The sequence below is a fragment of the Cetorhinus maximus genome, chromosome 32 (genome assembly GCF_964194155.1).
Source record: "Cetorhinus maximus chromosome 32, sCetMax3.hap1.1, whole genome shotgun sequence".
NCBI classification, from domain to species: domain Eukaryota; kingdom Metazoa; phylum Chordata; class Chondrichthyes; order Lamniformes; family Cetorhinidae; genus Cetorhinus; species Cetorhinus maximus.
The window spans coordinates 20,957,689-20,972,990 of record NC_135910.1 but is presented as its reverse complement, the minus strand read 5'-3'; the positions used below and the strand labels follow the sequence as shown (position 1 = coordinate 20,972,990).

At 47.9% G+C, this 15,302-nt stretch overlaps 1 protein-coding gene across 1 annotated transcript in view; it reads right to left on the bottom strand.

The window, feature by feature from the left end:
• Nucleotides 1-426: 426 nt before the first annotated feature.
• ercc2 (excision repair cross-complementation group 2) overlaps nucleotides 427-15,302 on the bottom strand; it is a 30,722-nt gene continuing 15,846 nt past the window's right edge. The window contains exons 14-19 of the mRNA XM_078533121.1: nucleotides 13,420-13,512; nucleotides 11,775-11,847; nucleotides 8,517-8,587; nucleotides 4,515-4,658; nucleotides 3,299-3,442; nucleotides 427-797 (exon numbers count right to left, since the gene is read on the bottom strand). Of these exons, the coding sequence (XP_078389247.1) occupies nucleotides 705-797; nucleotides 3,299-3,442; nucleotides 4,515-4,658; nucleotides 8,517-8,587; nucleotides 11,775-11,847; nucleotides 13,420-13,512 (618 nt within the window). The 3' untranslated portion in view covers nucleotides 427-704. The remainder of the gene's footprint in view (nucleotides 798-3,298; nucleotides 3,443-4,514; nucleotides 4,659-8,516; nucleotides 8,588-11,774; nucleotides 11,848-13,419; nucleotides 13,513-15,302) is intronic.

The window sequence follows — 15,302 nt, the reverse complement described above, 5'->3', positions numbered from 1 at the left end:
TGACAGTGCAGCACTCCCTCAGTACTGTCTCTCTGGTAGTGCAGCACTCCCTCAGTACTGTCTCTCTGGTAGTGCAGCACTCCCTCAGTACTGTCTCTCTGACAGTGCAGCACTCCCTCAGTGCTAAAATAAAAACAGAAAATGCTGGAAAAACTCAGCAGGTCTGACAGGATCTGTGGCGAGAGAAACAGAGTTAATGTTTCAAGTCTGTATGACCTTTCTTCAGAGCCCTCCCTTATTACTTACTTCCTTAGTACTTACCATCCGTCAGTGCAGCGTTCCCTCAATATCGCTCCTCCCTTCCCCTTCCTTCTTGTCCATCCACCAAAATGACCCCTTACTCCATCCATGAAATGCCAGCCCCCTGACCCCTTAATATCAGTGACCAACAATAAGGGACGAGGAAATGTAAAAGCAATGAGCAGCTTTGATTACCAGTACAAAATCCCGTTTATCAGCATTGGCATCAATTAGTGATATGTTACAACAATACAGACATGAGAAAGACTTTGCTCGTTAGAATCCGCCGGGTCACAGGTTAACAACCTCCTTCCCCCTACCGCCTGTCTCAGGTCGCCACGGAAATCCTGTCTCCTTCAGACTGTGGGGAGGCTCAGCTCACAGACAGGAGGTCGATCACGCACAAGACCAGCAGCTGAAGGTTCTGTGTTGCTATTTGACTAAGTGTCCTGCCCATTTTGCCTTCACGCTTGATGAGAGATCTGCTGGATCCTGCTGAGTATCTCCTCAGATTCGAGCTGCTCCAGTGAGAGTAGTGACAATCCCAACTGATCCTCCTGGGATTGGAAATAGGAGAGAGATAAAACGTTAAACAATTATTTATAAATAAAATGCTCAAAATGCCACACTGACAGCTTCTCAGGAGCTAAAACAGGGGCACGCACAACATAATGAGGTAATTAAGTGACTGCCCTTGATATCAAGGCAGCATTTGACAGAGTGTGGCATCAAAGGGCCAATTGTAGTCAATAGGAATCAGCTAATATATAACTTTCTTCTTTAAACTGGACAAAGGTATTGAAACTGACTATGACTCACACCAAAGGAATTCCTGGCATTCAGAGCAGAAGCAACCTTGTTATCTCTAAAGAGGTGCTAATGCCCCTGTGACTGCAGAGGTCAAATCCCAAGGAGTTGTACAAAGACCATTTACATTTCTAAGGCCAGACTCTGGCCGACGGAGATGATAAGTCTGCGGCAACAAAGGGACCCGGAACCTCTTTTTTGTAATTGTTAATGGATAAAACATTAACCATCTCATGAATCCAGTCAAGGAATATACGTCCTTTGTCCAGCCAAGGTGGAGAAGTGGGAGTCATGTCATACGACCCTCTCCCCAAGTTGCTAGAAACTGTAATATTGCTTTGTGGAGCTGAAAAAAGGCAGACTGTCAATTTCCATCTAGCAAGCAGCAGCAGAAAAAGGCCTCTGTCCAGGTTTTTAAATACCTGGCTCCCCACCTGCACTGTTTACTACTGGAATTTCTGTACCAGCACCGACAAGACTAAATCATCTCTATGTGCCTATCCCATTGCGGAAGTCACCTCTACTAGAAAAGTTGATTATCCAGAATCCGTCTTCAGCCTGCTGACTCTGTGAAAAATACACTGTTGGCCTTTGATTCTGCATTCACATGAAACAATAATTCTTATCTTCTCTGTGGTCTTCACCCCACACCTCTTTCTTTCCCTTAGTCCTCTTTTATTGTATGAACGGGGGCTACGTAGCGACACCACCTCCTGTGTTTTGAGTATGTGTAAAATAAACTAACCCTTTTAGTCCTCGAGTTTGGTATGGGGTTATTAAAAGAAATTGGATCACACCAAAACTGAAGGGTTGGGATATACACCACTGCTTGCAAAAAAAACCAAAATCACCTTTCTGTTTACAGACAGGTTGCAAGAGGATAAATCAGGGCTGTTTAAATTAAACACCCCCCTGTCCGGAACAAATGACCTTCCATCATAAAAAAGTCAGAAGTGGGGATGGTCGCTGATGATTGCACAATGTTCAACACCATTCGTGACTTCTCAGATGCTGAAGCAGTCCATGGCCATCTGCAGCAAGACCTGGACAATACCCAGGCTTGGGCTGATAAGTGGCAAGTAACATTCACGCCACACAAGTGGCGGGCAATGATCATCTCCAGCAAGAGAGAATCTAACATCTTCCCATGACATTCAATAGCATTACCATTGCTGAATCCCCTACTATCAACAGCCTGGGGGTTACCATTGACCAGAAACTGAACTGCGCCAGCTATATAAATACTGTGGGTACAGAAGCGGGTCAGAGACTGTGAATGCTGCAGCAAGTAGCTCTCCTCCTGACTCCCCAAAGCCTGTCCATCATCTACAAGGCACAAGTCAGAAGTGTGATGTAATACTCTCCACTTGCCTGGATGAGTGAAGCTCCAACAACACTCAAGAAGCTCAGCACCATCCAGGACAAAACAGCCTGCTTGACTGGCACCACATCCACCACTGTTAGCGTTTACTCCTTCCCCCATCAATGTACAGTAACAGCAGTGCGTACCATCTACAAGGCTTCTTTGACAGCATCTTCGAAACCCTTAACCTTTACCGCTTAGAAGGACAAGGGCAGAAGATGCCTGGGGACACAGCCATCTGTAAGTTCCCTTCTGAGTCACACACCATCCTGAAATGGAACTATATCACCACTCCATCACTGTCGCTAGGTCAAAATCATGGAACTCCCTTCCTAACAGCACTGTGGGTGTACCTACACCATATGTCTACAGCGGTTCAAGAAGGCAGCTCACCATCACCTTCTCAAGGGCAATTAGGGATGGGCAATAAATGCTGACCCAGCCAACAACGCCCCCATCCCATGAACAAATAAAAAAAGAAACCAGAGAACTGAAAAAAGAGCTGGGTGATTCTCCCACACTGTTGTGTCCAATATTTATCCCTCAAATATCACAAAGAGAGGCAGAGGCATGGACACAAAAAGTGGAGAAGAGAATGGGAGAGACAGCACATGTGGGAGACAGCACATGCGGGGCAGGGGGTGAGAGAGAGGGGGGACAATGTGAAAGAACAATAGAAAAAGAGAGGCAGATGCGCTGTGAAAAAGTGAGCGATAGAGAGTGAGCAAGAGAGAGAAAGAGAGAAAAACAAAAGAGCGAGAGAAAGAGCAAAAGTGTGAGCAAGGGAGAGATGAAGTGTGGCTGAGAGCGAGAGAGCAAGATAGATAGGGAAGCAAATTGAAGAGCAAGTAAGAGCCAATGTCAGATTGGGAAGATTCAGTAGCCGACCTGTTGGAAAGGCTGTGCCATCTGTCGCAGGAAATGCTTGGCTATTTGCACAGCTTCGTCCACAGTCAGATTGAGGTTACTGTCTATGATGTGCTCCTGAATCCAGCGAGGCAGCTTCCCACGTTTATCAGCTCGTGCAAAACGCTGCCCAGAGAAAACAATTAGATTCAATGGCAGAGCGATAGAACCAATGAGGGCATCTGGCCCTTAGTACAATGTATACACAGACTTTGGGGTGGCATACGCGCAGTCCGCCGTATGGTGTACACTCTGCCCGCAGTAGTGTACACGCAATCTGTCATATGCTCAAACAAAGACTAATTCAAAGACCCACACACTCGACAGTGAGGGAATGCTAAAGAGTCTGTAACCCAGAGACTCCACCGTGCATCCCTTCTTTATATTTGACTAACTAATCTTTGTGTCTGGGGGGTTTGGAAAAGCTGCTCTGGACTCTGATGCCACATCAGTAATTAAATTCTAAATGAGAACACTGTGATCCTGGGATCTGTTACCATCAGCAGCTCAGGATATTTGGGAGTTGTCGCTGGGGAGGAGGGGGGAGCTGGGTGGGCAGAGTTATACACTGTGACCAGGCTGCGTAACAATAACCCATGGAGACACATAGCATGGCTACTCCAAAGATTCTTGTGGCAGCAATTCAAGGTTGTGAAATATAGGTTTTTATACTGATTTAGTAATCCTGGGCCACTCTCCACACACATATTTCCTGATACTCAGCATCAGCCAAACTCTGCATGGCACTGAGTTTAGCAATTTAAGCTGCATTTACTGAGACCAATGCTCAGTATTATCATGCATTTACGATGCTGTCATTCTGTGGAGACACATTCACCACATGGACTGCAAGGGTTTAAGGCAGCAGCTTGCCACCACCTTCTCAAGGGCAATTAGGAATAGGCAATAAATGCTGGCCCAGCCAGCGACACCCATATCCCCAGAATGAAACAAAGAAAGGTTGCCATAAGCAATTATTCTGAATGCTTTGCTGCTCTCAATGCACTAATAGAGCAGCTTAAAACCGAAGCTGTAAACCTCCCAGGTTACTTGGATCTAAATAGCATAGAAATGGATTCTCTTGCAGCTGAACAAACAATGTTCCTGAAAAAGACACACAATCTGTGTTTAATTCAGTTCGATCAGTAATCACTGTTTCGGGCAAACTGTATATTTACGAAGATTGGTCTCAAATTACCTTGTCTGCAAAAATCATTAGCCCGTAATCAGTTTTTCCTCGAATGACTCTTCCTACACATTGAGCAGCATGTCTCATTGCATCAAACGTAAGGAAGTCATTCTCACGGATTTGGAACTGATCCCGTATGTATTCTAAACGGGCCTGTGGATTAAAAAGATACCTTTAAGAAGGGGGTTTGGAGATATAAAGGGTATTTTTATACAGTTTGTGTCAGTTGGGATTCCCTCCCAAATTTTCCCTTTTGCTTTGTTCATCATTTTCTCTGCTTTTGGCATCTCCTGTATCCTCCTACAGCCCCTAAAATCTTCCCTATCTCTAACCACCTACAGCCCCTCACCCTCCCTATCTCTAACCATCTACAGCCCCTAAAACCTTCCCTATCTCTAACCACCTACAGCCCCTAAAACCTTCCCTATCTCTGTAACCTCCTCCAGCCCCTACAACCCTCCCTAACTCTGTAACCTCCTCCAGTCCCTACACCCACCCTATCTCTGTAACATCCTCCAGCCCCTACAACCCTCCCTATCTCTGTAACCTCCTCCAGCCCCTACAACCCTCCCTATCTCTGTAACCTCCTCCAGCCCCTACAACACTCCCTATCTCTGTAACCTCCTCCAGCCCCTACAACCCTCCCTATCTCTGTAACCTCCTCCAGCCCCTACAACCCTCTACCTCTGTAACCTCCTCCAGCCCCTACACCCACCCTATCTCTGCAACCTTCTCCAGCCCCTACACCCCTCCCTATCTCTGTAGCCTCCTCCAGCCCCTACACCCCTCCCTATCTCTGTAGCCTCCTCCAGCCCCTACAAACTTCCCTATCTCGGTTACCTCCTCCAGCCCCCTAGACCCACCCTATCCCTGTAACCTTCCCCAACCACCTCCCAAAACCCTGTAACCTCCTCCAGCCATGATAACCCTCTCTATCTCTGTAACCTCCCCCAGCCCCTACACCCCCCCAAATCCCTGTAACCTGTTCCAGGCCCTACAACCCTCCCTATCTCTGTAACATCCTCCAGCCCCTACAACCCTATCTTATTAGCCCCCTCCAGCCCCAACAGCCCTCCCTATCTCTGTAACCTCTTCCTGCCTCTACCACCCTCCCTATCTCTGTAACTTCCTCCAGTTCCTACAACCCCCTCCTGCCCCTACCACCCTCCCTATCTCTGAAACCTCCTCCAGCCCCTACAACCCTCCCTGTCTCTGTAACCTCCTCCAGATCCTAGAACCCTCCCTATTGCTGTAACCTCCTCCAGCCCTGCACACCTCCTTATCTCTGTAAACTCCTGCAGGCCCTACAACTCTTCCAGCCTGTACAACCCTCCCTATCACAGCAACCTCACCTAGACCCTAGAACCCTCCTTATCTCTGTAACCTCCTCCAGCCCCTACAACTCTCCCTATCTCTGTAACCTCCTTCAGTTTTATGAGCCTGCAACACATTCTGATAGCTGGTCTGTGAGCTAATGCAGACCATTGGCCTATCTTCACATAAGCAGGGCTGTGTAGATTGAGATAGGGTTCAGAAACCCTGATTGGTGTTTCCCTTTCTGACTGGTGGACTATTGAACACAAATGTAGTCCCCCCCCCATCCCCCCATTCAAATCCAACCAGCGGAGATCAGAGCCATTCAAACTTCTTGGTACCTCACTCAAAGAGGCAGCTAGATGTTACTCATATGCTAGCGCAGGATTGAGAATGACCTAAGACAAAAAGGTCTGAAAATTCTTTATGACAAGGAATCATGTAATTATAGCTCTTTTTATGATCTGCAGTGAAATGTAAATGCTCCTAGGCCCCTTCAAATGCATGGAATTATTAGACATGCAAAGGGATAAAAATTGTTTTCCATTATTTTACCTTCTATTAGCATCAAGACTGTGGGACCAATGCATTTGTATCCAATCACCATGCGACCTCAGCATTTCAGCATTCAATACAATTAGTGCGTGTGATACTGGATGAGGCCCACACTAACAACAGCACATGGCCAGGGCTGGATTCTGCACACGCAAAGCGAAGCAAATGTCTACAGCAGTGCTCTGTAAACTGTTTTCCAATCAGGCCCCATTTTAACTCACCACCACCTTCTCAAGGACAATTAGGGATGGGCAACCAAGGCTGGCCCAGCCAGCGATGTCCACAGCCCATGAATGAATAAATAAGCTAACAAAAAACTCTTGAAAACTGACATGATTCAAAAAACAAAACAGCAATAAAACAGCAAAGGAACATTCAGTATGTTATTATTAAAGTTCACGTATTCTAGATCAACATATAATAATATATCATAAAAGATGAAAATCTGTGTTTTTAAAGTATTTTTAAAAAACTTTATTACTTTATGTACCGTGTAGATTTCAGCCAAGTTCTTCACATTCCAGGGTGACAGAGGATTCAGTGAAGCCCCCTCTCCTCACCCACAGACAGTAATCAGCTCCTCTCCCAACACTCTCGCACTCTGCTGGTGGAGCACAAGTCGCCTGCACAGGGGAATAGGAGCTTGGGCCCTGAAGGCTCAGACTCTGGTGAGCCAGGGGGTGCAATCTCTTCCGTCACTGGCTGCTTGGCTGACACAGGGATGGTTACCAGGGTCGGCTGGGCCAGAGGCAGCGTAAAGCAGCGTCTGCTGCCGAGGGTGGGAAGCGGAGACCGCGGCCAGCTACAGCCTCCCTCACCTCCGCCACCCCCGGCCCTGTCCCGGAGCCGCAGTCTAAAGCCAAGCTGGGGGCCGGGGGCTGTGGCTGGGTCAGGGCCAAGTTGCTCCATTGGTAACGAGGCCTCAAACTGGCAAGAAGGTCCAGCCATCCGGTGCCAGTTGCAAGGACTCAGACAGTGGGGGCAGCACCAGGAAGGCGCTCTGGAAGCTGCACATGGGAGCAGCAGCTACTGGGGGCGGGGGCTCTAAATTTCCCAATCAGAGATAGTGGGTCAGACTGATGACGGATTAAAGAAAGGGAAGCTAAGTAATGGCTCACACAGACCATGTAGAGGTTGAAACTTACAGAATACTGAAAGGCCTGGATAGAGTGGACGTGGGGAAGATGTTTCCATTAGTAGGAGAGACTAGGACCCGAGGGCACAGCCTCAGAGTAAAGGGAAGACCTTTTAGAACAGACATGAGGAGAAACTTCTTTAGCCAGAGAGTGGTGAATCTATGGAATTCATTGCCACAGAAGGCTGTGGAGGCCAGGTCATTGAGTGTATTTAAGACCGAGATAGATAGGTTCTTGATTGGTAAGGGGATCAAAGGTTACAGGGAGAAGGCGGGAGAATGGGGTTGAGAAACTTATCAGCCATGATTGAATGGTGGAGCAGGCTCGATGGGCCGAATGGCCTAATTTCTGCTGCTATGTCTTATGGAAAACGGAATTTCGTGATCCAAAAGTTGGAATTCTGCCAAACTGTGGAAATTTCTCAATCCTGCAAGTGCTGCAACCAAGTGACACACTTCAAGGTCCAAGCAAATGAGACAAGTGGTGGTTTTGGGATAATCTTTGATCAGGATGTTGGGAGTACTCCACTGTTCACTCTTCAGTTGTGAGATCCTTAATGTTTAATCCAAAAGGTGTGCCTCCAGCAGTCTAGACAGTGCACTGAAAATTGAGTGAGCTTTCAACCCTGTGCTGTACCTGTCCTGGGAGTGTTTGACGGGGACAGCATAGAATGACCTTTATGCTGTATCTATTCCCGTGCTGTACCTGCCCTGGGAGTGTTTGACGGGATAGTGTGGAGGGAGCTTTACTCTGTACCTACCCTCTGGTGTGATCCGTCTGTTTGGTGCTGACACTGGGTGCTCAAATTGAATGTTTCTATTCCACAGCATTCGCTCACCTTGAAGAGCAAACTATTCATCAAAATAAAACTCTAAAATATAAAAAGCTACCAGAGCGCAGAACCAGGATATTCAGCCTCTGTCGGTGTTTATAGTCCACCTAAGCCGCCTCCCACATATTACCAGAATATCAGCCACATCACTAAATCCCACAGAAGAGCTCCTACCTTCAGAATTCTGCTCTGAGTGTAGACATAGGGAACACCAAACATAATGACAGCTCTCCCATAGTGATGGACTGTCAAAAAACACAGGAGATAAACATCAATGGACAATAATCTAGCAATGAATTAAAACACTAAAATGACCCGAGGTGAACAGGGCAGGACAGAGGAAGCTTTTGTGAAGAAACAGCAGGGCATCGCTGGCCCTGGGAACAGAAACAAAGAAATTCTGCAGATAGGGAATCAGTAACTAGTCTATTGGTACAATATCGCGCACACACACAGGCTGCCTCGCACGCGCGCACACACACACACAGGCTGCCTCGCACGCGCGCACACACACACAGGCTGCCTCGCACGCGCGCACACACACACAGGCTGCCTCGCACGCGCGCACACACACACAGGCTGCCTCGCACGCGCGCACACACACACAGGCTGCCTCGCACGCGCGCACACACACACAGGCTGCCTCGCACGCGCGCACACACACACAGGCTGCCTCGCACGCGCGCACACACACACAGGCTGCCTCGCACGCGCGCACACACAGGCTGCCTCGCACGCGCGCACACACAGGCTGCCTCGCACGCGCGCACACACACAGGCTGCCTCGCACGCGCACACACACACAGGCTGCCTCGCACGCGCACACACACACAGGCTGCCTCGCACGCGCGCACACACACACACAGGCTGCCTCGCACGCGCGCACACACACACAGGCTGCCTCGCACGCGCGCACACACACAGGCTGCCTCGCACGCGCGCACACACACAGGCTGCCTCGCACGCGCACACACACACAGGCTGCCTCGCACGCGCGCACACACACAGGCTGCCTCGCACGCGCGCACACACACACAGGCTGCCTCGCACGCGCGCACACACACACAGGCTGCCTCGCACGCGCACACACACACACAGGCTGCCTCGCACGCGCACACACACACAGGCTGCCTCGCGCGCGCACACACACACAGGCTGCCTCGCACGCGCGCACACACACAGGCTGCCTCGCGCGCGCACACACACAGGCTGGCACACACACAGGCTGCCTCGCACGCACGCACACACAGGCTGCCTCGCGCGCGCGCGCACACACACAGGCTGCCTCGCACGCACACACAGGCTGCCTCGCGCGCGCGCACACACATACCCATGCGCCGTCTCATGCAGTGTTGAAAAAAGAACAAGGTTATCGGCTCAACAAGTCCAAGAATTACTTTGTTTCAGCAACAACTAATTGCACTAGTATAACACCTTTAACGCAATAAAACATCTCAAAATGCTTCACTGAGGTGCTTATGGACAAAATTTGCCACCATTAGGTCATGTGACCGAAAGTTTGGTCAAAGACAACAAAAGCAGAAAATGCTGGAAAAACTCAGCGGGTCTAACAGTATCTGTGGAGAAAAAAAAAGAGAGAGCTCTGAAGAAGAGTCATACGGACTCGAAACGTTAACTCTGTTTTTTTTTCTCTCCCCAGATGCTGTCAGACCTGCTGCGTTTTTCCAGCATTTTCCGTTTTTGTTTCAGATTTCCAGCATCCGCAGTATTTTGCTTTTAGCTCGGTCAAAGAGGCTGGTTTTAAGGAGCATCATAAAGGAAGAGAGACAGGAAGGCAAGAGGTTTAGGAAGGGAATTCCAGGGCTTTGAGCCAAAGCAGCTGATGACTGTCAATGATGAGAAATCGCAGTTATAGGGAGAGATTTGAGAAACTAGGGCTGTTTCCATGGGAGCAGGGAAGGGTCAGGAAAGATTGAGCAATGGCTTTTAAACACTATAAAGTTTTTTTGACACAGTAAATATTGCCTCTGGTTATTGATTCCGTGATGAGGGATCATCAACTTAAAATGGTCAGAGTGTGATCACGAAGTTATTTACACCGAGGGTCTATAGGAACAGGGGATACTCTACCACAAGGAGTGGTTGAGGCTGTGATCACTGTATCTTTTGAAAAAAAAACTCTTGGATAAATAACTTAAACTGAGCATTGAACAGGATCACGAGGAGAGAGTGAGTGAGGCAGTGGGACTGGTTTTGGATTATTCTAGCAAAGAGCACAAACTCATGGCCGAAGTTTCTTCCTTCTATGATTCTGCTGCCACAGTGCAAATGGGAAGTTACATACTGAGGACAGGTAGGCAGTGGTATAGTGGTATTGTCACTGGACTGGTATTCCAGAGATCCAGGAGTAATGCTCTGGGGACCGGGGCTCGAATCCCATCGTGGCAGATAGTGGAATTTGAATCCAATAAAAATTTGGAATTAAAAGTCTGCTGATGACCACAAAACCACTGTCGATTGTCATAAAAACCCATCTGGTTCACTATTTGTCATTCTTACCTGGTCAGACCCACAATAAGTGCCCTCTGAACAAGGGTAATTAGGGATGGACAATCAATGCTGGCTACATCCTATGAACAGTAAAGCTTCTGAAAAGAATCACAGAAGATAACAGAAAGGAGGCCATTTGGTCCAACATGTCCGTGCTGGTCTACAAACAGCCCTCCAATTGAATCCCACTATCCAGCTCCTTGTATGTTGGCTGGTAGGTTACGGTATTTCAAGGGCATCTTCAAGCACTTTTAAAATGTGATAAGGATTTTTGCCTCTTCCACCCAGTGAGGCTGAGAATTCCAGATCCCCACCACCCTCTGGGTGAAAAGACTTCCCCTCAAATTACTGATTTACAATAAATGTAAAATACTGATTTATTCTCAACCAATTCGAGATCAGGTTGGCATTTTTTTAAAAATCTACAAGTGACAGAAATTTGCATACATAAACTCAGTGCATCAAACTTAGTCTAGCTGTCATGTTGTAAAGGTGAATGAATGTACCGTTTGATAAAGGAGGAAATTTTACTGGAATAATACACTTGTGCATTGCTCAGCATAATCACCTGTCCCGATTAAACACTGTATCATTTAACTTACTGGGAGTAATGTGGAGATACGGATTAGACCCATGGATCAAACTGCCTTTTACTGGTTGTGAGAAATGAGCTCTCAGTCAATAAGTGCCCATCTTACCACCTCCAAGTATTTTTTTTCACTGACTTAATGGTACAAAAGGAACAATGTGTAAATAGAATGGTATGTGAATCGGGAGACAGATTCTGCTACTCCCTGAAAATTTATTTTGCTTGTGGGTTGAACAATTTAACAAACACACTCCATGGTGATGAGGCAGAGACTCAAATTTCACTCACACCCCTCACAGTGCAAAAGGACAAAGATTAATTCTGGCACTGACCAAAATCTATCCCCTCGGAGACCTTTCCTCTTGCGACAGACAGTAGGATGGCCCCTCGTCCGTTCTCACACGCCTGCCAATGGAACAAAGATATCACTAAGCAGTAGCCAACTGGAGGGGATCACAGCACAAGGAAGGATCATGCAGCTTCAGCTAATTTGTACAGATTGCTTTCTGGCTCCTAATACATTCCCTCCCCTGAAGGCACTGATCCTTTGCTGGGGAAGAGATTCATGAATGCCTCCAGGGAAAATATTACTGTTTTTGTGTTAGCCTAGACAATTAGCAGACATAACTGTGGAGAATATCACACCGTTGACCAAATCGGCCCTCATCAGACATGCATGCATATATAATATTCTGCATGTGTTTGGCTAGTGATCAGGAGCAGGTGTCCTGACAAATAATCCCTTCCCTAAATAAACACAGACTGTGGATTGAATTTGGCACCTCCTGAGTTTTGTGGTTCAAGTACTCACCAGTAACGTCCCTTCTAGTTGTTTTGGAGTGTGCAGGTGATTATTTATGTGTGTGGCCCCTTTAAGTATTGTTGCATGGCTGCGCATGCGCAACTTATCGGGGCCAACCTGTGCATGGCCTGTTTTGGGACTTTCAGGTTGCTGTGCATACAGTAAACATCGCTCATTAGATGAATTATCTATGTATCCAAGTTCACACTCCAGAACAATCCTGAAGAAGCACCGCATTGTCGGAGGGTCAGTACTGAGGGAGTGCTGCACTGTCAGAGGGTCAGTACTGAGGGAGTGCTGCACTGTCGGAGGGTCAGTACTGAGGGAGTGCTGCACTGTCGGAGGGTCAGTGCTGAGGGAGTGCTGCACTGTCGGAGGGTCAGTACTGAGAGAGCGCCGCACTGTCGGAGGGTCAGTACTGAGGGAGTGCCGCACTGTCGGAGGGTCAGTACTGAGGGAGCGCCGCACTGTCAGAGGGTCAGTGCTGAGGGAGTGCTGCACTGTCAGAGGGTCAGTACTGAGAGAGCGCCGCACTGTCGGAGGGTCAGTACTGAGGGAGTGCCGCACTGTCGGAGGGTCAGTACTGAGGGAGCGCCGCACTGTCAGAGGGTCAGTGCTGAGGGAGCGCTGCACTGTCAGAGGGTCAGTACTGAGGGAGTGCTGCACTGTCAGAGGGTCAGTGCTGAGGGAGTGCTGCACTGTCGGAGGGTCAGTACTGAGAGAGCGCCGCACTGTCGGAGGGTCAGTACTGAGGGTGCACCGCACAGTCGGAGGGTCAGTACTGAGGGGGCGTTACATTGCCAGAGGTTCAGTACTGAGGGAGTGCTGCACTGTCAGAGGGAGCACCGCACTGTCAGAGGGTCAGTACTGAGGGAGCGCTGCACCGTCAGACAGTCAGTACTAAGGGAACGCCACACCGTTGGGAGGGTCAGTATGGAGTATTGCACTGTCGGAAGTTAAACTGACCGTTTTGTTTGCCTGTCTAAGTGGATATAAAAGTGGATATAAAAGATCCAAGGCACTTTTAAAAAAAAAGTGAAAGAAGTTCACCTGATTCCAAGCTCTCTCACAACCAATGAGTTATAGACAGATTAACTGGTCATTTATTTGTACTGTTTGCATCAAGATTTCTGGATTGTGCGTGGAATGTTTCCCCCCACTTCCGTCTCACTCACCTCCTGGTATTTATCCAAGGCCACACTGGTCTCCGCAGCATCCTGAGTTTCAATAAAAATAAGTTTGTTGCGTTGAATATTTTCTAGAATTCCCTAAAAAAGAATTGGGGAAAAAGTGGATCTCTTAGGCCAGAAAACAGGAAGGAAACGTTATTCCTGAATTTACAACTGGAATTAATGTCATTTGGCATAAAAACAGAATATGCTGGATGAAGTCAGCTAGTCAGGCAGTATCTGTGGAGAAAGAATCAAGGTTAATATTTCAGGTCGACGAACAGTTGCGTGAACTAGAAAAAGAGAGATGTAAAATGACAAATTCACCTCTTATTTTAATTCTCTTCCCCACTCCCACTCTGTCCTCAACCTCCTACACTGTTCCAATGAAGCTCAACACAAGTTCGAGGAACAGAACCTTAGCTTTTGATTAGGGGTTTTCAGCCTTCTGGAAACAATATGGAGTTCAGCAATTTCAAATCATTTGCTCCCATTTTTGGGATTCACAGCTGTTAATGATTCTGCCTTAGACATTTACACATCCTCTTGGGTTATATTTTCTTTACTTCTCCCAATACTATTTCCTTTTGCCTTGCACCATCACCCTCTTTGTTATTTAATCATTCCTGCCCTCCACCCTATCACAAGCTTTTCCATTTTATTCTTTCCCCTGTCCACCTCTGTACTTCCTTAAAATCTGTGACATCTTTAACTTTTCTAGTTCTGATGACAGGTTATTTTACTTTTATATTATTTGGTATCAGGGCCAAGGGGGTCTCTCTGCCTCAAGCAGAACAGAGTCTGCAGGTTCTGGGGAGCAGACCACAATCTTGTCCTCCGCCTGGTGTGTACACACACTTGGACAGACGCAGGCAGCCCAACACACCACACGCATACACACAGCCAGGCAGGGACGCACGCATCCAGACAGACACGGGCAGCCAGACACATACACAAGCACACAAACACACACACATCCAGACAAACACAGGCAGCCAGATATAGATATATACGTGCATACACACACACACACACACATCCAGCCAGACATACACGCACGCATCCAGGCACAGGCAGCCAGATATAGATATATACATGCATACACACACACACACACACATAAACACACGCACGCCCAGGAGCAGTTGTCTGCTAGAGAGCTGGAAGGTGAAGTGCCGAGCGGATGATCCATCTCGGCCTCCTCCGGAGGTCTCCAGTATCACAGATGCCAGTCTTCAGCCAATTCGATTCACTCCGCATGATATCAAGAAATGGCTGAAGGCACTGGATACTGCAAAGGCTATGGGCCCTAACAATGTTCCGGCAATAGTACTGAAGACTTGTGCTCCAGAACTTGCCACACCCCTAGCCAAGCTGTTAATACAGCTACAACACTGGCATCTACCCTGCAATGTGGAAAATTGCTCAGGCATGTCCTGTACACAAGAAGCAAGACAAATTCAACAGGGCCAATTACCGCCCCATCAGTCCACTCTTGATCATCAGTAAAGTGACGGAAGGGGTCACCAACAGTGATATTAAGCGGCACTTGCTTAGCAATAACCTGCTCACTGACGCCCAGTTTGGGTTCTGCCAGGACCACTCAGCTCCTGACCTCATTACAGCCTTAGTTCAAACATGGACAAAAGAGCTGAACTCCAGAAGTGAGAGTGACTGGCCTTGACATCAAGGTAGCATTTGACCAAGTGTGGCATCAAGGAGCCCCAGCAAAACTGGAGTCAATAGGAATCGGGAAAATCTCTCCACTGGTTGGAGTCATACCTAGCACAAAGGAAGACGGTTGTGGTTGTTCGAGATCAATCACCTCAGCTCCAGGACATCACTGCAGGAGTTCCTCTGTGTAGTTTTCTAGGTCCAAACATCTTTAG